Below are 26,457 nucleotides of genomic sequence, written 5' to 3'. Positions count from 1 at the left end.
ATTTTTAGTTTTAATGCAATAGCCTAAGAATTTAACCTTTTTTCTACCATGCTCATAAAAACTCATAAAGATAATAAATACAGCTGATTTTGTCAAGCCATCATCCCTTGCCACCAAGGTGAGACCAAGATTCAATGCACTTTGCAGTGGACTAAGGACACCGGGTACTTGTAAAAGAATATTACCCCAAAATGAAATATATATCCAGCACAACTAGAAAATGTGCTGCACAGTCTGTTAGACTGCTTTTGTTTGGATGAGAGATGCTCAAACATGATTGTGGTTGGCTTGTTCTCAAGATTTTGATTTTACTGTCAAAACTGTTTATCTATCCATCCTTAAAACCCACATGTTTACCTATTATGCTTTAAAACAAGCATTGTAAAGAATACAGCTGCCTAGCTTCGGGCTGTTTACAGCTACAGAATGAATGACTTAAACTGCAACCAAATACTGTTCTTTGCAGTAATAAAAAATAAACAGCTTCTCGTGTACAATAAGTCACCGTGTAACCTAACTGGGATATTCAGTTGGTTCAATATGCTGTCAAGGTAGCCATATTATCCTGAGCCCCAATACCAACTTTACATTTTAAGAAACTCTTTTAAATTGGATGCACTCTTTCCTCTCATTTTACACAAAATAGATGAAAATCATGGCTTGAAGATATTACAAAAATTACCCTTAACGTGGACTAAAACTCTACGATGTGAAGTTGGCAATTAGTGCTGGATTTTAAATATCCAGTTTATCAGCCAGTGCCTATCTCACCTCCCAGTGAAGGAGATTCTAAGCCCTTACACTAGTCCTGAAAATTTAAAAGCATGAAAAAGGTCTACATTAGGAAATCAAAGCTGAAATTGAGTTACGTATCGAAATAACAATCCAGGGAGGGGAAATGCTTTTATTCTAAAATCCCAATAATTGTACCTGAAGTAGCCAGAAAAAGCATTTATTTTGCTAACATTCAAAAACTCTTCACTTTACCTCACATGTACTTAAAGCCCCGGTATATGTGAAAATGGATCACTTTCAAGATCCAAATGCATTTGTCCTTTACAGTCCAAATTAAGGGACTTTATTACACAAACAGGCAAAAGAAAAAAATCACTGCTGGGCAGCATCTGTGCTAAGAATCAGAAAAAAAATACATCTGAATTCTATAATAAATTAGCATTTCATTTTTTAAGTATCTCTGTATTTCAATCTTGAAAAAAAAAATTCTCATGGAAAACAAATTGCACTTGTATCCAACAAAGAATGCTTATTTTGAAGGAACAATCTCTAGCTTGGTTCAAAATCATCACTACAATCAAATCAGCTAAAGGAATAGGAATTTTCCTTCAAGAACTAATACAAAAATCTTATTTTCCACCTTTTAAAAATGAATGAAACCTAAATACATAAACATTTTGTATTTGTTGAAAGCATCCAAATGTTGTCTGAGAGATTTTAAAATTTCACAGAAGGGGCTGGCCCCGTGGCCGAGTGGTTAAGTTCACGCGCTCGGCTTTGGGGGCCCAGCGTTTCTCGGATTCGGATCCTGGTGCAGACGTAGCACCGTTCATCAGGCCATGTTGAGGCGCCGTCTCACATGCCACAATTAGAAGGACCCACAACTAAAGAATATACAACTATGAACTGGGGGGATTTGGGGAGAAAAAGCAGGGAAAAAAAAACTTGACAGAAAAGAAAACTAAATCCAGTAACTTCTTAACCATTACATCTTTTGTACTAGCTGAAGCACTTATGTCTATGAGGACAATAAAGTACCATACAAAAGGAATTTGTGAGAGAAAAGTGTAATAAAGGTGTCTGTCATTTTCTCTAGAAAAGATTTGCCCAAACTAGTCCCTCCCAATTATACTGGTGTCACTCAAACGACAGAGATTGCTTGTCTTCGCCCAGATCCTGGTGGGTTCCCTGATTTAGACCTCTAATGAGCAAAAATTTGTTCCTAGGACAGAGAAAGGTGAAATGTGAAAAGCTAAAAGCCAAGGAAATGTTTAAATACTATGGAATAATATGCAGCTATTTCAAAGAATAAATTAGAAGTCATAAATATTGATACATGCCCATGGATATGTGTCAAAAAGTTGCAGAGTAATGTGTACCATATGTCCTTATTTTTGTAAAGAAAAAAACCCTATGGATGTGTGTACATATGTGTACACATTTGCACTAAAGAATTAAGATAAGTGTAGAAGGATAAACAACAAGAAGTACAGATTACTGTTGGCGAGTTAAGGAGGCTTTCATTGTCGGTGCCATCAAGTGGATTCCGACTCCTAGCAACCCTGTGGACAGCAGAGTGGAACCCTGCCGGGTCTTTATGTGTCATCCTCTCCCCTTCTGGTGCTCTGCCAGACAATGCCCACCGCTATTCATCCAAGTTATTGCAGGTATCAGCACTTGATTTCTTTTTATTGCTGAGTAAGATATCAATTTACCCTTTGAAGGACATCTGGGTTGTTTCCCGTTTTTGGTTATTAAGTAATAAAAGCTGCTATGAACATTCATCTCAGGGTTTTGTTTGAACATAAATTTTCATTTCTCTAGGATAAATTCACTGCCTTACCTGTGTCCTATAAATTTTGACATATTGTATTTTTATTTTAATTTAGTTCAATTTTTTTATTTCCCTGAGACCTCCTCATTGACCCGTGAATTATTTAGAACTGTATTGTTTAGTTTCCAAATGTTTGGAGATTTTCCTATAATTGTTCCGTTATTAATTTCTAGTTTGATTTTATTATGATCAGAGAACACATTCTCTATGATTTTCTCTTAGATTTATTGAAGTCCTTTTTATGACGCAGATATGGTCTTAGTATATATTCCATGGACAGCTGACAAGAATGTGTATTCTGTTCTGGTTCAGTGCAGTGTTCCAGAAATGTAGATTAGACCTTGATGGTTGATGGTGTTGTTGAGTTCTATATCCTGGGGGAATTTCTGTCCAGTTTTCTATCAATTATTGAAAGAAGGGTGTTGAAGTCTTCAATTTAAATTGTAGATTTGTCTATTTCTCCTTTCAGTTTTTATTTCGCATACTCTCCAGCTCTGTTGTTTGGTGCACACACATTTAGGATTGCTTTGTCTTCTTGGTGGATTGACCCTTTCATCCTGTTATAATGCCCTCTGTGTCTCTGGTAATTTTCTTTGTTCTGAAGTCCACTTTATCTGAAACTAATATAGCCACTCCTGCTTTCTTTTGATTAATGTATGCCGGCTATATTTTTTCATCCTGTACTTTCAACCTGCCCATATAGTTATATTAGAAGTAATTTTCTTCCAATATATATAATATATATATAATTGGGTTACATATATATAACCCAATTGGGTTATACATTTAATCTGTTTGCCAATCTCTTTTGATTGGTATATTTAGACCACTTACATTTAATATAGTTATTGATATGTTAGCGTTTGAGGGTGTCACTTTATTTTTTGTTTTCTTTTTGTTCTCTCTTTTTTGTTTCTCTGTTTACTTTCACCTGTCTTCCTATGGGTTACATAATGCTTTTTAGAATTCTACTTTGACTCATCTGTAGTATTTTTTGAGTGAATCTCTTTGTATGCTTTCTTAGTCATCACTCCAAGTATTACATTATATACACATAACTTATCACAGTCAACCGGTATTATCATTTTTCAATTATAGTGAAGCATAGAAACCTTACCCCCCTTTATGTCTGTTTACCTTCCCCTATCTATAATTGTCTTAAATATTTCTTCCACGTACATTTAGAATAACATGAGACAGTGTCATAATTTTAGCATCAACCATCAAACACAATTTAGAAAGCTCAAGAGGAGAAAGGAAGTCTACTGTATTTAGCCATAGTCTTTGTTTATTGTCTTCTTTCTTCCTTCCCAGTGTTCCAAGAGTCCTTTTCCCAATTGTTCCTTTCTGTTTAGAGAACTTCCTTTAGCCATCCTTTTAGGGTAGGACTGTGAGTGACAGATTCTCTTAGCTTTCCTTTATCTGAGAATGTCTTGATTTCCCCTTCATTCCTGAAGAATAATTTCACTGAGTATAGAATTCTGGAAGGACAGTTCTTTTCTTTCAGCACTTGAAAACCATTGTGCCCTTCTTTCTGGCCTCTCTGCTTTCTGACAAGAAAGCCACGTCATTCAAGTTGTTCTCCCCTGTAGTCAACATATTGTTTCTCTCTTACTGTTCTCTAGATTTTTTCTTTTTCTTTAGTTTTCAAAAGTTTGACTATTATGTGTTTTGGTGTGGGTTTCTTTGGGTTTCCTTGGTTTGGGGTTCCCTCAGTTTCCAGGACTTCGATGACATGAAGGTTAGATCTTTTGTTATAGTCCCATAAGTCCCTGAGGCTCTATCCATTTTTTTCCCTGTCTATTGTCTCTCTGTTGTACAGATTGAGTAAGTTGCATTGTTCCATCTTCAAGATCACTGATTCTTTCCACTGTCCTCTCCATTCAGCTGTTGAGCCATCCATTGAGATTTTGTGTGTGTGTGTGTGTGAGGAAGATTGGCCCTGAGCTAACATCCGTGCCAATCTTCCTCCATTTTACATGGAATGCCACCACAGTGTGGCTTGATGAACAGTGCTGGGTCCACACCCAGGATCCAAAACTGCAAATCCCGGGCTGCAGAAGCAGACCATGCAAACATAACCATTATGCACCAGGCAAGCCCCCATCCACTGAGTTTTTTTTAAGTTACTGTATTTTTCAGTTCTAAAAATTTCCATTATTTCTCTTTATATGTTTTGTTTCTTTACTGAGACTATTTCTCTGCTAAGACTTTCATTGTTTCAAGTGTGCCCATTGAAGCCTTTTTTTTTTTTTGAGGGCCACTTTAAAATCCTTGTCAGATAATTTTAACACCTCTGTCCTCTCAATGTTGGTATCGATTGTCCTTTTTTCTTTCAAGTCTAAGTGTTCTGGTTCTTGGTATGACAAGTGATTTATTATTGAAACGTGGACATTTTGGGTTTTATGTTATGAGAGCCTGGATCTTATTTAAACTTCCTGTTTTAGCTGGCTTTCTCTGATGCTGCTCCAGTAGGGGTAGTACAGGGAGGGCAGGAGCTGCCTTATTATCACCAGCTAGGGGTAGTAGTTTGAGTTCCCAACTCAGTTGCTGTTGACACCAGGGGTGGGGGCCTCTTTATTATTTCTGGGTGGGAATAGGAATTCTGGCTCCCACTAGGCCTCTACTGATGCCATCCTGGTTAGGAGGGATACGAGTGTCTCATTGCTCTTCCCCATATGGCCTCCAGTGACACCACAGAGACACCACTAAAGCTTCTTTGCTGCTGGGCAGTGTTGAAAAGTCCTGACTCTCCACTGATACCACCTCAGTGGGGAGGGGATTGGGGTACCTTGTTACAGCCTAGTGAGATTAGAAATCTAGGCTTCTCACTCAGCCTTGGCTGGTGGGGGTGGGGATAGGGCCATAGATTTTGCTTCCATGTTCGACTAGAACAGTGCAGTTATTGTCCAAAAGTTTTGTCTCGCTAAGCTGCCCCTTTCTTGATCCTTTGGCTAAAGAGAGCAGGTTTTTCTTGGGACTTTTTCTGTCTGCAACCATTGCATTCTTAGGTTTCCAGCTTCGTTAGCTCCAAGTCTGGGACATATGAGGCAAAAAGAAAACCTGAGGACTCATCACTGTGTGCATCCTTGGATTCTGAAGTCCCTAGCCAGTCTGTCTTCTTCTCTCCACCTTTTGGAATCTTCTCATCTTTGTCTTATATATAATGTCCAGGGTTTGCACTTTGTTGTAGTTAGCAGGCAGAACAGAGAAAAGTACATCTATTTCATCTTCCCTGAAGTGGAAGTAGGTATAAGTCTTATGATGTAACATATTCTAGTGAGCTAAACATTATTTGTTTATAAGAGACCTTGGAACATGAATTTCCTCTTACCCAGGTCATGTCAAGCCATTTTTCTTTTGAGCTGTATGGCCAAAAACAACTCTACATGAAAGAGTAAGGATGGGCTGACTCCTTAATTCTCAGTTAACATCTGGAAGGTAGTCTCTGAGCTCCAGTCTCATGTAATTAGGATATATTTTGTGATGGATAATACTGAACTCCTCAGTAAAACAAACATAGGACCTTATAACATTTCTACCCTTCCTGCCATAGTGTATGCATTCTGTTTAGGCCAGTGGTTCTCAGATGGTGGAGGGTAGTGGGTGGAGTGATTTGGCCCTTCTCCCCAGGGTCTCATTTGGAAACATCTAGAGATATTTCGATTGTCATGACTTAGGATCGGGGGGAGGTGAGAAAATCATGCTACTGACATCTAGTGGGTAGAGGCCAAGGATAATTCTAAACATCCTACGATTCACAGGACAGCTACCCACAACAAAGAATTAGCCAACCCAAAGTGTCAACAGTGCCAAGGCTGGGAAACCCTGGTTTCAATGGTTGACCTACATCTGATAGCTAAGTTTAATCTTCAGATATTCTGTGCACCCATTGGCCTGTGTAATGGAACTCTGAACGGCGGGTCTGGAATGGCCTTGTCCAAGCTCTAAACAGAGGCAACACTCCCTGACGAGACTGTCTTATCCTTTGCCTTTCCCTGTAGGGACTGCTGTGTGGCTCCAGGTTAAGATGTCTAAAGTGAAGTATTTCTTGCTCATCCTGGAGAGAATGTTGTTTATATAAAAGGTTTAAAACAAACATCCTTATTCCATTCTTAAGAATTTTTAAAATCATAATTTAGACACCACTTTTACATTTGCATTTTATTGTGCTCTCTCACCTATCCAGCCACCTATCTCACCTATCCAGCTATTTAAACAAATTCTCCATTGTTCCCTAATAAAACTTCTGAAACCACTTTTCTTCAAAATAATGCAAAGCTCTGTCTTCTGGAATTGTTGGAGCAGGGGGAGGCAAAATTTAAAGAGCAAGAACAAAATCTAGGCTGCACTAAACATCAATATCACGTAAGGCAGGGATGGGACTGAAGCATTTGGTACCTGCCAAGTCTTATAACACAGGGCTAGGCCCCCTGGCTCCTGACTCAGATGCTCCAGGCCGCTCTCCTACATAAAACAATTCAGGTCACCAAAAAAGGATACACAAGAGAAATGGAATGCCAGAAAGAATAGAATTCACTGTCCCAGTGTTCATTCGTCATTTGATACGCTCCCTTCTTATATCCTACTCTATTTGAACTCCTCATAATGTACTCTCCCTTCTGGGCCTTTGCTCTGAAAATGTGACTTCCCCCAAATGTACGGGACCTCAGAGTTGGTTTCTAATGCAGTTGCCTCTTCATGTCAAGTACCTGACTATGTCATCGAGTTCCTTCTCACAGGGGCAGACACCGAGGCCTTTGTTCTGTTAAGGCTCTCCAATGCGCGTCCTGATTCCTTTTTGTATTAGACCCAGAGACCTAATTAGAAATACCCATTTTGAAACGGCCCGAGCAGTCACACTGATCTTGTTCAGTAACTGTGGGGAGGTGTGGGTCTTAACTGAAAACATCTGTCCTACTCCACTGACAAACGTTAGGTCAAAGGCGACACTGGGGACTCTTGTCCTTACATGTTTTTGTTTCTGTAATGGGTTTTATGATCACATTCCTTAAATCACAGCCAAGAGTGTATTCTGGGGTTGAAACTATTTTAAAGACATAATGTGGCAGCAGTATTCTGTGTAGTAACAAGAGGTTTGGCGCTGCAGCCAAGAACAGTAACAGAATCTTTTTCCCCCTGTCATTCTCATTGCCATTCTCAAAAAAGACTATGTCACTTTTTTTCTCTTTCTCTCTCTCTCTCTTTCTGTACAGGACTCAGATTCCCTTCTTATTATTTTTGCTTTGAATGTCCCCGCCAGAGCAAAGTCTATATAATGGACAAAATATCTTAAACTATGATCCTATGCAGTTTTGCTTGCTGCCAGGGACATATCACAATCAACAGAGGGACGGTCCTGGCAAGGGTCCAGTCATCTCTGGGGTGTGAACGCCTGGGGGGAATCCCAGATCTGCCCTGCCTTCATTGTGGGACACTGAGCCAACCCCTTAACCTCAGTGAAGCTAGAGAGCCTCCTATGTCAAATGGGGCTCTTACAGGTATCCACCTGATGGGATTGTCCTTGGGACAAAAATGCACATAAACTGTGTCCATGGCTCTTGGTACATAAGCATCACTTATAATCTCTATAATTGGGAATGTCTAGGAAGTAAATTTTTTAAAAATATTTTAAGAGAATGGTTTTCACTGAAAATAGAACTCTTTCAACTTCTTGATAGTAACACATTGATCTTCTTCTTAAGATATAAATTTACTGTTAATAATGCTAAGCTGTAACAGAAAAAAACAGTTTTTCATATGAAACATCTGTTATTTCGATACTAAATAATCACAAAGACTTTGAAAGGAAAGGTTACCAGTGATGTATTACTCAGGTCTGCAACTAATGTTCTTTGAACGAGTTTTTGAAATAACTTCTTGATTTCTTTCACTTTGAAAAGAGGATACAGCCCCTCGATGGAATACTCAGTAATTCAAATTCAAAAGTCAAAGGACTCGAATAACGCCCCAGTGTTTTGTCTAGCTCATCACACACCAGAGGCACGGAAATGTCTTACGCTACGTCTCCTAAAGGTGCATTTACCCAGGAGCAGTATTACTCTCCTTCTGGTTCACCTACTTCCGTCTTAAGGTCGTAGTTGGGCCCGAGGACGCTCTGGATGAGCTCTCTGACGGTCTGGTCGGAGGCCAGCTGGGCCTCGGACTCCAGGGAGGCGATGACCTCCTCGATGGTGGTGGGCATGGCCCGCGAGGGCCACGGGGTCCGCAGGCCGGCCTCCCGCGCCGCGCCGGACAGCGCCCTCTCGCGGAAGCCCTCGCGGACCGTTCTGCAGGTCGAGGCGGCCGAGCCCTCGCGCAGGAAGCGCCTGCGAATCCACATTCTCTGCGGCCAGCCCGCCGCCTCCACGCCGCTCTCCTCGCTGGCAATCGAGCTGCCCAGCCGCCCGGCCTCTGCGGGCGGGGCCGCCTCCTGAGTCGCGCGGTGGCCGCGGGCCGAGTCGAAAGCCGGCTTGGAGCCCGCGGGCAGGGGGCTCCGCGGGCCCGGGCGCGCCCTGGACGTGACCCTGTCCGCATGCGCCGGCGGCGGCGGCCTCAGGACCACCGGCCTGGACGTGCCGGCCCCGGAGGCGATGGCCGGCGGCCTGTGGGGGGGACGCGGCCGCAGGAACGCTGAGCTCCGCAGGTAGAAGGCCTGGGGCCGAAAGGGCCGCGTCCTCCCGGGAGCCGCCGCCTGGCTCGGGCTCGGGGGGCGCGCCCGCTGCAGGGGGGCCGCAGCGCCTTTAGCCCGAGGGGACCCCGATGGCTTTTGGGGTCCAGCCTGAGCAGCGCCGCCCTGCGCCCCAGGCCGGGCCGGGTCGGGCGCCTGGAGGCCGCAGACGGGGCCTCCATCCACGGCCGCCTTGGAGACCAAATTCTGCTTGAATCGGAGGAAATCCTTTCTAGTCTCCTGGCGAACCTTCTCAAGCTCTTTAAAGATGTACGATTCTTCTTTGTATTTCAGTCCAAAGTGCTTCGAAATCGTGGACATCTCGACTAATTTGTCCTGTGAAATAACAGCAATATATTAATATGTATATATTTAAAACAAAACTGTTAATAAATAAAATTCCAGCTCCAAAAAAGCTTCTCAGGGTAGAATGCTCCCCGTGCTTCCTGAGGGAGGAGTGGGAGGATTAGTTTATAGTAAGCATTTTAAATCCAACCATTGGCCTTTTCTGCCAGCCCTGGTGGTCAGCGGTTAAGAGCCAGCGCTCTCACCAGGGTGCCTCGGGCTCATTTCCTGGTCAGGGACCCACACCACCTGTCTGTCAGTTGTCACACTGTGGCAAGGCTGCATGTTACTGTGATGCTGAAAGCTATGCGACGGCATTTCAAATACTAGCAGGGTCACCCGCGGTGGGCAGTTTTCAGCAGAGCTTCTAGGCTAAGACAGACTAGGAAGAAGGACCTGTCCACCCTCTTCTGAAACAATTGGCCGTGAAAACCCTATGAATAGCATTCACTGATAGAGCACCAGAAGGTGAGAGGATGGTGGAAAAGACCAGTTCCACTCTGCCGTCCACAGGGTCCTAGGAGTTGAAATCCACTGATGGCACTAACAACAACTGGCCGTTTCACAGGAACCTTGGAAACCCTTTAAAGCAGTTTACAGTAGGAACTTCCAAAACTCCTACTGGCTTTATTTTAACGTTTCTTTAGACTATAATGTAGTGTCCCACTTCCAGGCAAGAGAGACCACAGAACGCACAGGCATAGAAAATCTAAAGTCACCCTGTTATGAGAGAATAGAGGTCATCAGCTGTGACCTGGATCCAGCCCACAAAGATATCTTTCAATTGCTTCGTTTTTCAAAAGTATTAATTCATACCCAACAATTTTAAATTGAGATATTTTCACATAAAAATCCAAATTTAAAGTTTCTCTGGAAAAAAATAAGTGAGGGCTCTGACAATGCAAGGGCCGAATCCCTGCTCTTATAGGAGGGTAGCAGTTTCCCCTTCCGTCTCCAGCTGGTCCTGGGCTCTCCATCCCTCACCCAGCCCACTTCCCTCAACGTGTCACCTGAGCTAGAGCAGAATGTATGAAGGGAGAGAGGTGATCAGCCACAGGGTGGGCCGCAGCGAGACCATGAGGCCTTGAATGCCGTGTTTGTACTTTTTCTGTGGGCTACTGGAAAGCACTTAAAAACTTTTAACAGAAAAGTGAATTGATAAGATCTGGTGTTTGGAGGAGATTAATACTGAGTGGGAGAAAGAATAAAGGGGTGTGGGGGCAAATAAGAGTCTCTGCCCTTGGTAACAAAGCAGAGTGAAAATATAGACAGAACAAGGTAAAAGTGATAGGATCTGGCCAATGATTAGGAATAAATGGGAGCAATTAATGCCCCCTCATAAAATAGGAACTTTGAATCACCCTGATGAAGTCTTGGTCATAACCAAGTCCATCACAAAGCTATTCACTGAACTGTACAGTTAAAAATGGTTAAGATGGTACATTTTATGTGTATTATCACAATTTAAAAAAAAAACAAACTCCTGCCTTTCATCAGGGCCAGCTATGATCATAAGTGGATTCTGAGATCTTGAGAGCTCTAAGGTCACTACCAAAAGCCAGGCTAACAGGAGATATAAACAGAGAAGGGCCAATGACAGATCCTTTGGCTCCTCAAGTGTGGGAGGTGGGAGAAGCAAGAACAATCAGAGTGTTCGGGAAAAGAGAACAGAGTTCCAGAGAACCCAAGAAGAGGACAGTTTCAAGAAATAAGGGTAAAACAATGAAAATAAACCAGAAAATAATAAATTAGAACAACTAATTTATTTTTTAGAAAACCCAAGGCCAAGATTCTCTGAAAATAAAATGAAATAATAAAGCAGAAACATCTCTGGAATATCATCATTATTTGCAAATATGATTATCTACCCAGAAAACATAAGCACTAAAGAACTATTTAGAATTATAATAGTGTTCTACAAGGCATTTAAGTTAAAAAAAATGTATACAAAAAAGTAACTTCCTTTACACAAACATGATCCATTGAAAAGCATAATGGTAAAATTCCAGTTATAATTTATTTAAAAGAGTATCTAGGAATGAACATAACAAGAAATGTGCTGAAACCACAAGAATAAAATTTATTAATTTTACTGAAGGAGATAAAAAGAAGACTCAACTAAATAGAGAGACAGTTAATGTTTTTTGGTGAGAAAACCAAATATTTTAATTATATCAGGTCTTCCCAAAATATTGCATTGGTTTAATGTCATTATAATCAAAATCTAAAAATGATATTTTGGACTTTGAAAAATAATTCTGAATTCATTTGAAATAACAAACAAGGTGGTTTAGCCAAAATTTTGAAAAAGGGAAACAAAGAAGCATTTGTCCTGTGAGATAATTAAAACTTACACAGATATAAGAACTAAAACTGAACACTGCTGCTAGAATCACTGGGTAGACTGAGTGAGCGAAAGAATTAAGAATAATATGGGTTATATTACAAAGACAACATTAAATTGATGATAAAAGAATTATTCAATAAGTTGTGCTGAGGCAATTGGTGGACTATTTGGGGGGAAATCACACCTCATTTTATGCCATGCACCAAAATATGATGGATTTAAGACAAATGTGGAAAATATTTTCTTATTTTACTTTGCATTTCTTTGCTTATCACCTATTCACATTTCTTTATTGTGTTGAATTTCTTTATATCAACTCATAAAAGAGTTATTTTAACAATCACATTTCTTCATCTATCATGTAATATGAGCAATAAGAAGAAAATATCCTTTTTAGCCTGTAAATATACATAGTCACATTGCTTTTAATCTCTAAAATATCCACTGCTGGTTCTCAAACCCAAGAGCCTGCTACCTGGCAACTCTCACCTGAGAACCGATAGGCTTTCTTTCTCTCCCCAGCTCTACCAATGACTAGACCTCGGACAATTCAATTCTATCCATAACAAGATTTCATATTAAAAAGTGAAAATAATAATCCATTGCCTCTTTTCCAGGCCAGAGTATATGAACATTAGAAATGATTTCTAAAGCCCTTAAGGAAGTTTTCCTGTTTAAAAAATGCTGTCTAATCCTCCTCCTAGTGTTGTGGCCGTTATTGTTTGCACAGGTGGTAATATGTTCTTACTGACACCGTCTGCAAGTCTTCCTACAGAAGGCTGAAAGGTAGTGACTGGGACAGAGCCCGGACCAGAAACACACTGATACCTGAGGAGAACCTGACTTGATTCTCCCAACTGCCTTCCCTTTGTTGCTTAGTTCCCACTTGGTGTTCCCTTCCCAACTTCCCCCAGACCCTTGCTTTGCTATTGCAGTTTAACAAGCGTTCGTTGTTTAACGTTTCTCAGTACATTCCTCTGAGTTCTTCACAGGAAAGTTGTTCCTTACATGTAAAAATAAACCAAAAGAAAATAGAACTTCTAAATTTCACGGGAACTTCTATTGTGTTTTTCAAAGTAGGTGGTATCCCAATGCTAAATGGGCCAGTCCATCAAAGCTTGATGCCTTTATAGCCCCCACCCACCCCTCAACGCTACAAAATATGTAAAATGATTTTTAAATATCCAGTCTCATGGGAAAATAATATGTTCTCTTTTTCTTAGTAGCAATTTATTAAAAGAAAGAGACTAGTTCTGGCTTGGAGATACCCAAGGGAAAACAATGTAGCTGTCCTGAAAGGGGAAAGTATTAATCTACATAAGAGGTCAAGCCTGCTGCTCACAAGCTAGGTTGATTAGCTTTACCCTACACTTTAAAATAGGACAGAAGGTGCTTGAAATCTTTGCAACCCAAGCAGTAATTTCACTCTTCTCTTCTTTCCCAGTTATTGGAACTCTGCCTCTTCCTTCCTCCTCTACCAAGAGGCTCAGTGCCTGAGCAGTGAGGTAGTCCCAAAAGCCAAGAGCCAGCCTTCTCTCCTCTCCCACAAGGTCTGGGCAGACATAAGGAGGAAGCTTTGCCAAAAACGGTTAAAGCCCCAGGAGGGTTGCTTGTGTGAATTCTCTAGACTCTGGGATAGGTTGCTCTCTGCTTCATGCAGTTTTGGCTGCTCCCCCTATTGGAACAGAAGATCAGAAACTCTGCTCTAGATTCTAACTAAAGTAGAAATAAATAGAGCAGACCACCAGATGACTTAGTTCCAAGCTACATGAACACCTCACAGAGGGAAAGGAGTTCTTCATGTCAGGCCTAGCCCATCAGAGTATTACACTGGGAATGGACCCAAAGCCACAGCTGGTTCTATGGATTACCTGGCCTTGACCTCCTCCTGTATATTGTCCCCTCAGTGGGAAGGGTGACCCATTGAGGACAAAATTTGCGTTCTCTTGGGTCCATCGCCAAATATCACCTCAATCCACTTCCTAAATTTCACACCACATCAACTTCCAATACACAACACTAAAGTTCCAAAAGAAACACCAAAGCCCAAGGATAGTCCATCTCATCACATAAAATCTTTAGCACTGCAAGGAAAGTGAAAATATTCTGGAAAGCAATATTTGCTTTTGAAATATCAGCAGTAGAAAGGAGATCTGTTGTGCACTGATTATAATTTATGAGAAAGTCTGAAAGGAAATATACAAACATTTTAACAATTTTGCTAAGAAAATGGAAGAATAGTAATTTTTTCTATTTTTCCACACTTTCTATAATACTTGTTTTTGCTGCCTTTAATCCTAGTAATATCAATAATAGTAACTAACATTTATATTGTGCTGGTTAAAAATGATATAGAAAATAGAGAAAAGCTATTTTCAAGCTCAGAAAAGACTTTTTTCTAAACTATTCAGAAGCCCATAGAAATTTCAATGACTGCAAAAACTTAACTTATTCAACTCTTTATAACCAGTACCTAGAGTATGCACATATCTCTTGTGAATATACCTACACACATACAAAAATACATACATACTTGCAAACATAATGGGTAGTGGAACAAGAAAACATTTTCCCTGCCTTTTTCTTTTTCCCATGTTCTATTTTTCCTTCTTGGACTTTCTTCATCTAAGTGCTTAAACAGCCAAAATAGGAAAATGAAAGAATTTTTTTAAATTATTAACATCATGCTTTTGAGATGTTAAATGTTGCATGCTCTCAATTTCAAAAGCAATTTGTTGTATTCCACATCTTACAGATTAATCCCCCACTAATAACAATTTATAAACTCTAGATAAAACATAAAAAACAACTACCTGAGGATTCTTAGAAATAAACAAAAGCAGGCAGATTGTGAAAGAAAGTCAAAATTTATGGAAACCCTATCCTGGAGGTGAGTTTCCAGGCTTATTGTGGCTTTTCCCTAAATGCCATCCATACTGCAGAACGGCATAGTGCAAGTAGCAAAAACTTTAATAGAAAGCCCTTCATCATTCCAGTCAGAGAAAAGAACGAAGGCAATTACCACCACTGAGGCGTGAGAGAGAAACCCCAGAGGCAAGGGAGCCAGAGAAAGTAATCCCCTAGTTCTGTGTCTAAACCCCCACACAAGTCTAGACTGACCTCTGAAGCATGAAGATGTGGAAGAAACTCAAGGCAACACAGCAAAGGCTTAAAAGAGCTGAACAGAGATTTAGCTGAACTTAACCTCCAACCACAGACAGTGAGACAGAGCTTAAAGTGAGTCAAACCTGGTGAATTGCCTGCTGAATGAAAAAAATCAATATTCTTCAGAGGGATATAATAGAACCCAGAGTCTACACAGCAAATCATTCACAATGTCCAGGAAATAACCAAAATACACTTGGCATTAAAAGAGCTGGGAAATGTGACCCATTCTCAAGGGCAAAGACAATTAATAGGTGCCCGTCGAGAGATGACCTAGATGTTGAAATTATTAAACAAGGACTTTACGGCAGCTATTATAACTCTGCTCAATGAAGTAAAAGAAAATACGCTAAAGATGAATAAAAAATAGAAAATCTTAGCAGAGAAATAAAAAATAAACAGAAATTTTACATCTGAAAAAAACAGTATTTTAAATAAAAATTGACTAGCAGAATGGAGATATCAGAGAAAAGAGTCAGTGAACTGGAAGATAAATCAACAAAAATTACACAATATTTAAAAGATAGAGCAAAAATCTTTAAGAAATAAAAAGAAGCCTCAGAGTCCTGTGAGACAATATCAAAAGCTCTCACATATGGGTAATCGGAAGCACAAAAGGAGAGGGGAGAATGGAGTGGAAAAAATATTTGAACAAATGATATCTGAGAACATTCCAAATTTAGAGAAATACATAAATTTATAGGTTCAAAAAGCTCAGTACATTCCAAGCAGGATAAAGTCAAAGGAAATCCCATGTAAGCTGCTGGAAACCAAAGACAAAGATAAAATACTGAAAGCAGACAGAGAAAAACAACACATTATTTATAGTATAACAATTCAAACGACCACAGACTTCCCATCAAACACCACTGAGGCCAAAAGACAGTAAAACAAGATTTGTAATGTGCTAAAGGACAAAAGACTGTCAACACAGAATTCTATATCGAGCAAGCATATTCTTTAAGAAAAATGAAGGGAAAATGAAGACATATTCAGGGGCTGGCCCCGTGGCCGAGTGGTTAAGTTCGCGCGCTCCGCTGCAGGCGGCCCAGTGTTTCGTTGGTTCGAATCCTGGGTGCGGACATGGCACTGCTCATCAAACCATGATGAGGCAGCGTCCCACATGCCACAACTAGAAGGACCCACAACGAAGAATATACAACTATGTACCGGGGGGCTTTGGGGAGAAAAAGGAAAAAATAAAATCTTTAAAAAAGAAAAATGAAGACATATTCAGATACAAGAAAACTAAGAGAAGGACTAAAATCAATAAATGAATTTTCCACGTTGCAAATCTAGAAAAAGAGGAGTTAAGTATACCCAGAGTAAATAGAAAGAGGTAAGTATAAGGACATGAATTAATTCATAGAAAACAGACAAACAATTGAGAAAATTAACAAAGCCAAGAGCTGGTTCTTTAAAAAAAAAATCAACAAGTTTCTAAAAAGTCCTAGCTAGACTGTGAAGAATAAAAGAGAAAGAACAAAAATCACCTCTATCAAGAATAAAAAGAGGATTTTCACGAGAGATCCTAAAGATATTAAAGGATAATAAAAGAATATGATAAACAACTTTATGCCAACAAATCCAACAATTCAGACAAACTGGGAAACTCTCTGAAAATTTCAACTTACCAAAGTTAACAGAAGAAACAGAAAATCTGAATAGTTCTATATTAAATAAACTTATTTATTACCATAAATCTTACCACAAAGAAACTTCCAGGCCCAGATGGTTCTCTCAAACACTCAAGAAAGAAATAAGATCAGTCTTACAGATTGGTTTCAGACAATAGAGGAGGAAGGAACTCATTTTCTGAGACTCGCACACCCTAATACCAAACCTGAGAAAATCATTTTTTTAAAAGAGAAAATTTATGCATCAATATCTCTCATGAACATAGATGCAAAAATCTTTAATAAAATATTAGCACATCAAATCCAAAAATATATTTTTAAAAAGGATAATATATCCTGATCATATAGAGTTTATCCCAGGGTTGAAAAATTCATTTAGCATTTGAAAATTAATATAATTCACAATATAAACAGAATATAGTGGGGGGAAAAATGATCATTTCAATAGTGGACAATCATTTGACAAAATCTAATACCCATTCATGATAAAAATAAATAAATACATCTGGGCATACTATGACTCATGGAGAACATCCTCAATCTGATTAAGAGAACTTACAAAGAAACTTACAGGTAACATTATATTTTTGCTTTCCCCCAAAAGTGACAACTAGGCAAAAATGTCTCAGCTCTTACCACATCTATTCAACATTGTACTAGAGGTCCTGGCCATTGCAATATAGCAAGGAAAAGAAATAAGAGGGATAAAGATTGAAAAGGAAAAAGTAAAACTATCCCCATTTGCAGATGACATAAATTTTAGGTTAAAAATTCCAAGGAATCTGCAAAACAATTACTAGTGCTGAGTGAATTATCAAGGTTATACAACACAAGGTTAACATACAAAATCAAGTGTATTTTTATACACTAGCATCAAACAATTGGAAAATAATGCCCCCCCCAAAAGAACATAAAATATTTAGGAATTAATCCAACAAAAGATGTCCAAAATCTCCACACTGAAAATTACAAAATATTGCTAAGAGAAATGGAATACCACCATAAATTTATGAACCATTTTTGTAAACTCGATGACTCAATATTGTTAAAATGACAATTCTCCACAAATAGATCTATAGATTCTATACAATCCCAAACAAAATTCCAGCAAGCTTTTCTATAGAAATTACAAACTGATTCTAAAATGTATACACAAATTCGATTGACTTAAAGTAGCTAAAGTGACTTTTTTTTTTAGGAAGATTAGCCCTGAGCTAACATCTGTTGCCAATTCTCCTCTTTTTTGCTGAGGAAGACTGGCCCTGAGCTAACATCTGTGCCCATCTTCCTCTACTTTATATGTGGGATGCCTATCACAGCATGGCGTGCCAAGCGGTGCCATGTCCGCAGCACCTGGGATCCGAGCCAGCCAACCCTGGGCTGCCGAAGTGGAACTTGAGAACTTAACCGCTGCACCACTGCCGGCCCCTAAAGTGACTTTTTAAAAGAAAAAAAAAAAAAAGCTAGAGGACTTACACTACCCTATTTCCAAACACACTCTAAAGCTACAGCAATGGAGACAAAGGTCCTGGCCAATCACAATGCTGAATAAAGGAAGCCAGACACAAAAGAGTATATATTGCATGCTTCCACTTACATAAAATTCTAGAAAATGCAACCTATTCTATAGTGTCACCCAACAGATCAGTAGTTGGTCCAGCGCCTGAGAAGCGGGTGGACAGCGAAGGGGGCAGAGGAATTCTCCTGATTGCAGTAACTCTTTTAAAGGTGTATACGTCTGTCAACACTCAAGTTGTACACCAGTACGTTATACAAACCGGACATTCTGTGCAGTTCATTGAATAGAAATTACATCTCTCTAACGTTGTAAACAGGAAAAAACAATTCGTTACACTTTTATATTTGCATGTTAAAAATAAGAACTCTTGAACTTTAAACTCCTGCAGTGGTAGTCCCCAGTCCTTTCATTGCGGATCTGTGGCCTCCAAGGGCAAATACTCCTAGCCCTAAGCCTGCAGGGTCCCACTGCCCCACAAAGGGCTGTAGGGCCGCTCTCAAGAAACAGCATCCGATTCTGAAATTAGACACACAGACGGTGCGGGGCGGGGGGGGAGGGGGTGGGGGGGGTGGGACGGACACACGACGATGGTGAGTGGGGGAGGGGCACCTAGTGGTGTTTAAGGTTTGCCCCAAACAACCAGCTCCTGACAAGGGAGGGCAGAAAAGGTCAGCGAGTTGGAAATTAAATTCCCTCCACCGTGACCTTTCACCCTCCCCACAACCGCCTGATTCCTCGCCCTCTTTGGCCTTCCTAACGCCTTCTCCCTTCCCCACAGCCCGGTCTTCACAGTCTACCTGTCCTTCCCTTCCACCAGCTTTTCACTCCTCCCCGCTCCGCGTCACCCGGGCTCTCCAGCCGCAATCCCAAAGCAGCCCAGCCCCTACTCCAGCCCCAATCCCTTCTCCACCCCGAGCCCTACGTTGCCCCCTGACGTTCGCGGAGATCGGAGCGGGTTAGAGAGGTGGCACGAGGCGACCACTGCTCCGCCCCAATATCGCAGCCTCTCCTTCCCACGCCTCCCAGACGAAGTCACCGCGCCCCGGCAGCATCCTCCTCTCACCCTCCTCCGGGGACGGCCCTGCTCCCATTCAGGCGGCGGGAAGGTTGGCACCGCCGCCGCCCGGCAGAGTACCCAACCGGCCTTTCGGGGGCGGAGCGGCCGGGTGGGCTCGGACCCGGTGGGTGGGAAGGAAGAACGCGCTTCGTTGCCCAGCAACAAGCCGCGCCCGCCCCCTGCTCCCGCTCATCCCTCCGCGCAGTGGGCGCCCACCCCGCGCGTGCCCACCCCGCGCGTTTCCGCGCCGCGGAAGCAGCTCCGGGGCGGCCTCGGACTGGGGGTGCAAACCCAGGGCGAGCGGGCTCCGCTCTCTCGGCGGTGACGACGCTGGTCCCAAAGAGCCTCTTGCGCTGGAGACGCCTAGATCCGCCGCTTTTGCCCAACTTGACCAATTGCTTACTTGGCATTCTTGTTCTTTCTACATTTAAACGAATAATGCTGGACCAAGAGATTTAAAGCCTTTTTTTTGGAGGAGGAGTATGTTTTTAAACTATATGTCTGCACTACATGCCAATTAAAGGTACATTTCATAAAGAGAATCTTGAAATCAAAGGCATGAGATTCACTTCTGGAGAGTTTCTGTTAGAATCCCGGATTCGGCCGTATTCAGAGTTTTTGACGTCTGAGGTAAGAAAGGTTATAAAAAGCAATAATTGGCAATATCTATTCAAGTTGAATATACACACTCTATGCCCCAGTGATTGCACCCCCAATAGAAATGCATATACACATGCACTGAGAAACATGTACCCCAATATTGATAGTTTCATAATAGCTAAAAAGTGGTAACAATCCAAATGTCCATGAAAAGTAGGATGCATAAATTAATTGTGGTATATTGATAAAATGCAATATTATACATGAAGGAAATGAGGAAACTTCATCTGTGGAGAACATAGACGAATCTCTCACAATTGTAATGTTGAGCTGAGAAACCAGACACAAAGGAGTACATGCTGTACTTTAAAACCCAAGCCAGCAAAAACTATAGTGCTTATGAGCGCATGCTCAGCTGAAGTACTACAAAGAAACACAAGAGAGTAATCACCGTAAGAAATGGATGGTAGTCCTCTTGGGAGGGGAAGGTGATGGTGAGTGGGTGACCACTACAGAGTCTTAGGGTGCTAGCACTGATCCATTTTTTAACCTTGGTGATGGCTGCTTGAGTTTTTCCTTTGTGATAAGCCATTGTTTTCTGTTTTGTTCATTTTCCTGTGTTATCTTTCACCATTGTTTAAAAGGGCAAAAAAGAAAACCAATTAGACAAAATCGTGTAGATGGCAATGCTTTGCTCAGTGCCCAGTACTTAGCAGGACCTCAAACATCTAGTTTATATGCCTCTACTCTCCACCAACCTCTCTCTCTCCGAATAGTCAGGCAACTAATCAGTGAGATCAGGTAAGTGGCAGATAAAACCTTCTAGAACTCCTCCATGAGACTTCAGATGCTGGAAGGGGCAACATGCATCCCAGAAGCTCAAGACGAAAGGATGCTCCTGTGCTGGGCCTCCAAGCAGCCCACCCGTGGAGGTGGAGGCACTCAGGCACCCTCAGGCATCTGTGAGGAAAGCCCCCATTGTAGAGGCACACAGCCAGGTAGGGACATCTAAAGTTGCCACTTGGGCAAGTGGCTTCCCTCTCTGTGTTTCTGCAACCTCACCTGTAAAGTGGAGATACAACTCTTACCTCGAAGGTTTGTTGCTTTGCTCCATAACATAATGAATTCAAAGATGGTTGCTGAATGCGCACAAGATGAGAAAGACCTGCCTTCTCTGAGGTTTCATTGCACCCACATCACATCCCACTGCCCAGGGGGTGCTCCATGAGGGGGCTTCACTGTAAGCATGGGAGTAACCTGCTCAGACAATAAGTAAATTACTTTTCTTTGCTAATTAAAATAAGCAAATAATCAAACTGCATAGGAAGTGACTAATTATTCTTGGTACCATCCTAGACACTGCACAAAGGTAACATATAGACCATGTTCCCGAAATGGAAAAATTTAAAAATTAATGTACCCTTGAAATATGTCTATAATATGGTAAGGAAACAGTTTAAATGATAAATAAATATTGTTCCCTAATACTTTTTATAATCAAAAACAGTAGCTAAGTATTCAGATATCCTTATCATAGTGTAATACAATCCATGAGCTAGATACTGTTAACTTCATTTTATAGATAAGGTACTGATGGTCAAAGAGATTAAGGATTTACTTTGGGTCTCCAAGGTGGAAATTAATACCGTGTTAGGAACTCTATTCTAGGCCTACTGGAAAGGAAGGAAGGAAAGAAGGGAGGGAGGGAGGGAAGAAGGGAGAGAGAGAGAAAGCAAGAGAGAGAGAAAGGAAGGAAGGAAGAGGGAAAGAAAGAAATAGGGATGGAGGGAAGGGAAGGAAAGAAGAAAGGAAGAAGAAGGAAGAGGAGGAGGAATAGTAGTTATTGATCTAAAGGCATTTCAAATTCATTGTTAATATTGTAATGCCTTCATATGACAATGTTAACACTTTTGGTGCCATCTTGAAGAAAAGGGAATTAGACTCAAAGAGAAGCATAAAATTACTCCAGCAATAATTGAAACACTATCACTTCATCTAGTTTTTTCACTCTCCAACCACCACCTGCCAGTCCTCTTGTCTAGTTTTGGAGCCCCCTATTGGCTCACCTCACAGCAAGTAAAGGAAGACCCAAGGTAACTCTAGCTTCCATACCTCCAGAGCATCCTCACAGAACAAATTCCAACAAAATCCTCCGAAGAGAATTCAAGGCCCCTCCCAATTAGGGCCTGCCCAAAGGTCTAACTATTTGGAAAATAAATAATTAAAGTTATAGCTTCACTTCACATTATGCACCAAAATAAATTCCAGCTGCATGAAAGATTTTGTTATACAAGAGTAGCAGGTATAGATAAGACTTGTAAACATTAAACCACAAAAGGCAAAAATTATAAATAAAAATATTGATGAATTTTTTTAAACCTATGCATTTAAAAATAAACAAAATTATAATGCAAATGGAAACCGGTGAAAAACTGACAATATTTATGGCAGAATAGCATCAATATTCTTTAGATGAAAAATAGATAAGCCCTCAAAATTTTAAATTGGCTAAAGAATGTGTGAACAGGCAGTTTCCAAAAGAAGAAATATTTATGGCCAATAGAAATATAAAAATATTCAACTTCAGTAGTAATCTCAGAAACGCAAATTAAAACAATGGTATACAATTGTTGCCAATTAAATTACAAGGTTGGCAATGAAATCCATGCATGGGATTGAGGGAATAGGGCCACTCATGGATTTCTGTTGCCACTTTGCTAGATATTATGTAGCAAAATGTCCCAAAAGCCTTAAACACTTGCATGTTTTTTGACTTAGAAGTTCCACTTTTGCTAACTTTTCCTAATTATAGGGGTATGCAAAATTTAACAGTAATGATATCAAAGCATTGTTTTAATAGTTGGAAGGCAAGCATCTTGGCTCAAATTTAGTGTCTTCTGTGTTTAGCACCATGCCTGGCACATAGAGAGAGCTCACTGATGTACACACAAATGATGTCACTGGTGTAGTTATCAGTCAAGGCTGAGTTGTTGCCACAACACAGGTATGGAGAGAACTGTGCTCTCGACTTAATGTTCTAGAGATGAGGAAGCCAAAGATGGTCAGGCCTTGGGGAATGCACAGGAACATCTCCCAGGAGACCCTTGGTCACTGGACAAACTTCAGTGCCTGGTTATATTAACACAATTCACCACTAACAAAAGTCTCAGTCCTTGGCTTATAGCAAATGTCAGTTTACAGGAGGTCAGAAAAAACCTCGGATACTATCAATATTTGGTTTTAACATCAATTACCTTAACAATGATATCAAATGCAAATAAGCAAATTAAAGTGGCAAACTCGGAGTTTGCTCCCGTGCTAGACCCAAAGGCAGCCTTCCTGCAGAAAGCTAGCAATGGCAGAAACCCTAGAGCCTTCACAGCTTCACTCCAGGGTGGTGACAGGAAGGAGTAGAGCCTTTCGGTGAATTATAGCTTGAAGATGACACTGGAAAGAATTGAAGACACCATATTTCACTTCCATGAGTCTTCATGCCTCTCCTCATCAGTCAGGTCCCCATGGGAAACAGATGACACCACTCAAAAGGGTCTAACTGGGGGACCGGGAGGAAACCAGAGAGAATTCAAGAACTATTTACATGGGTATGGGTGGGGTTAAAGAGAACTGACATTCAAGGTCTTGCAGCAGCAGGAAGGTGTTACCATCTTTGATCTGAAGGGGAAGAGGGAAAAAAGGAGGTATTCGCAGAGCCTATTGAGAGTTGAAGCTGGGAAGAGGGGCTGCCGGACAGGAGCTGCAGGCACAGACAGGCAGGAAAGGACAAAGCCCCAGTGAGGGGAGAAAGCAGGAGGAGTGAGTCCTCCTGCCCTCCACACCTGCACCATTGCCCCTACATTGGCCAAACCTAATTGGAAGCCGAAAAGCAAGGAAAACTGGGTGATGTGGCCCATAGAGATTGGCCTCTGGGGCAGAGAACAGGGCAGAGGAGGGAGCTCAGAAACATAACAGAATAACCAGCAGAGTCCACCACCAACGTTCCCTCTACTGCTTTAATCCACAGAAACAAATGTACTGAGACAGCTTCCCCTGTCTTAAGGTCCTCCCCTGGCATTGCTTAAAGCCAGCCTGCTCACTGGACTTCCCCCATGCTGATCTAACTAACACACGCCAGGCTTCCCTCCGGACCGTGAGGGAACGCTAATGTGATTCTAACATAGGAGCCTACGGAATTCAGGAATGGACCCCTGAGAAGCTAGTCACCACCCGTCCCGGGGGTGCCTCAGAAGTCTGGCGCCTGGCCTGGTCTCAGGGTTTTTAAGGTAAGATAAAAATAGCAAGCACTGAGCAGAAAAACTCTGTGAGTAAAACTATCCGTTTGAAAAGAAAAGATACAAATAACACTAATAATCCTATCCAAAGCAGGTGTATCTGGCTGAGAATTAAGGATTTATTTTTCTTGGGGGTAGTGGCTGGTGCTTAGCATTCCAGGTACTCTGCACAATTCCAAAGAGATTTGCTTAGGTGTTCTCCGAGTATGGTAATGCACTCGAGATTTTGCTGAGTTTGAGGTCGGAACCATTCCTTTTCTGAAGGTAAGCATGTACGACGGGTGGATGTGCTTTGTAGCCTAAACATTGAGCTTAAAGAACCAATGCCCGGTTTATGCTTAGAAAAACTAACAGCTCTCCCTCAGTAAGCTGTAAAAACAGAAGCTGCATTTAGCCAGAGATCCCTCCCTGCCTGAGACTTCTGTGTACCATCCCACTTCCCATGAATGTACCTCCCCCCCCCCACCCCCGTACCGATCCAAGGAAAATGAGCAAGTTTTGATGATGTGTTGTTTTCCTACTCTCCAGTGAAGGAAATTCTTTATTTTATCCACCTGGTTCTGACTACCAAGTGAAGCAGAATTCGAAAACTTGTTAGAGCCGGGTACCCAGGACTTTCTTAGGGCATCGAAGCCCTCTCTGAAATTTGTAGGTAGTTGTTCTTGTGAACCCCAGGGATTCACCCCAAAACTCCAGCTCTTCCAAGCCTCCTCAGTAGAAGAGGTTAATTAAGTCATGAATCTTCTCCTCAGCAGATGGATCTACATTTGGGGAAACCCTTTTGTGATTTGGTGTTCTCATATACTGTATTGCTTGTCTTCATTAAGCCTTGGCACCCCATTAAGCTTTCTTGTATCTGCAAGGTAACATTTAGTGTCTTTAATACTGAAGGATCCACCATAAGCTCAGCATGCTTGCTTCATCTCAGATGGACCTGGACTCCCAGGAAGAAACACTGTTCTAGGGAATCTATATTAAATAATTCTAAAAGACAGCAACTAAAGCTTCCTTGCGGTAATATCGTCTTGGGTTTTGAGGATTTTAGAAAATCTCTTAAGTAATACTTCTCCAAATGAGCCCTAAGTGGTTTCTTCTAACTCTGTCCAGGAAAGAGGAAGCTGAGAAGGGGATCCGAGGGCGAAAGGAGAAAGTGTCTGGGGAATCAGGGGTCCAGCTTTCTCATCTGTGTTCCCAGGTTCAGGCACTGAGCGGAGAACGACCTCCTGCAAGCTCAGACTCTCTCCTTTCACCTCTCCTACAGGGACGCTTCCTGCATCCAGGCCCCGGGGGGTGGGCTGAGGTCGCCACAGCCAGGGCGATGGTGCAAGTCCGCCTAGTGCGCCTGGGCCTGATCGACTGTCTTGGGCGCCCCTGGGGAGCCACACACGGACCTCCCTTCTCTCACGCAAGGGTAAGGGAAGGACAATTTGTCTTGCTGCCCTGGGCGGGTGATGCGCAGCCTGGGGGCACGAGACGTCTTCTCTCTTCACTTTTTGAGCCTCCTCCTCCCAGAAGGTCCTTAACGTGTGCCTGACGCTGTTCTTCTGCCTTCTCCGACTCCCCAGAGAGCAGCCCCGCGAGTCGGGGAGATTGACAGGATTCCAGGCAGGGTCCCGATGGACGCAGAGAGGCGGCGCGGCCAGCCTCCAAGCGCACAGTCCCCACCCGGGAGCTCCCTCCCTCTCGCCGCCGACCGCGAGGTCCAGGGTGCGGGGCTGCTGACAAACTGCAAAAGACCTGTAAAGCAGGGGGAGGGAGGGCAGGGCTCCTAGATTGTTGGGCCGGGTTACCTGCCACTACTTGTTCCAGCATCCAGCACCGGACGGTCTTCCAGAGTTCCGCGAAGGCTGTCTTTGCTACCATTTATTGCACCTCCGCCGCACTCCACTGGTGTGAGGTAGGTACTAACGTGCCCATTTTACAGTTGAGAAACGGAAGCTCAGAGACAGCAAGTCTCTGGCAGAGTACAGATTGGAAGCCAGATCTGATTGCAAATCCTGTGTTCTTAAAGATAAACCCTGTTGTCCTCGTCAGTTGCATGAACGAGCCAGGCTGGAACTTGTATCAGGAGAGAGACTAAGGCTTAGAGCCCCTCAGCCTCAGCGGGGCCAGCGCTGCCCGGGAGAGTGTGCCGAGCGCTGAGCCGCCTGGTAGCCTGGAGGCTTTGCCTGGGCTGGGAAATTGGAAGACACGCTCTGGTTTCTCTCCTGCTGTTTGCTGTCTTTGAAGATGCTGGAAAGTGAAAAATGGCAAGTCTTT

The 26,457-nt window shown here is 42.0% G+C and overlaps 1 protein-coding gene across 1 annotated transcript in view; it reads right to left on the bottom strand.

The window, feature by feature from the left end:
* Positions 1–19,434, bottom strand: part of TTC6 (tetratricopeptide repeat domain 6) — a 189,720-nt gene extending 170,286 nt beyond the window's left edge. The window contains exons 1-2 of the mRNA XM_070629311.1: positions 19,316–19,434; positions 8,652–9,575 (exon numbers count right to left, since the gene is read on the bottom strand). Of these exons, the coding sequence (XP_070485412.1) occupies positions 8,652–9,560 (909 nt within the window). The 5' untranslated portion in view covers positions 9,561–9,575; positions 19,316–19,434. The remainder of the gene's footprint in view (positions 1–8,651; positions 9,576–19,315) is intronic.
* Between the last annotated feature and the right edge of the window lie 7,023 nt (positions 19,435–26,457).

The sequence above is a fragment of the Equus przewalskii genome, chromosome 1 (assembly GCF_037783145.1).
Source record: "Equus przewalskii isolate Varuska chromosome 1, EquPr2, whole genome shotgun sequence".
In the NCBI taxonomy this organism is placed as follows: Eukaryota; Metazoa; Chordata; class Mammalia; order Perissodactyla; family Equidae; genus Equus; species Equus przewalskii.
The sequence above is the reverse complement of the archived record's forward strand: the minus strand, read 5'-3'. Positions and strand labels throughout refer to the sequence as shown.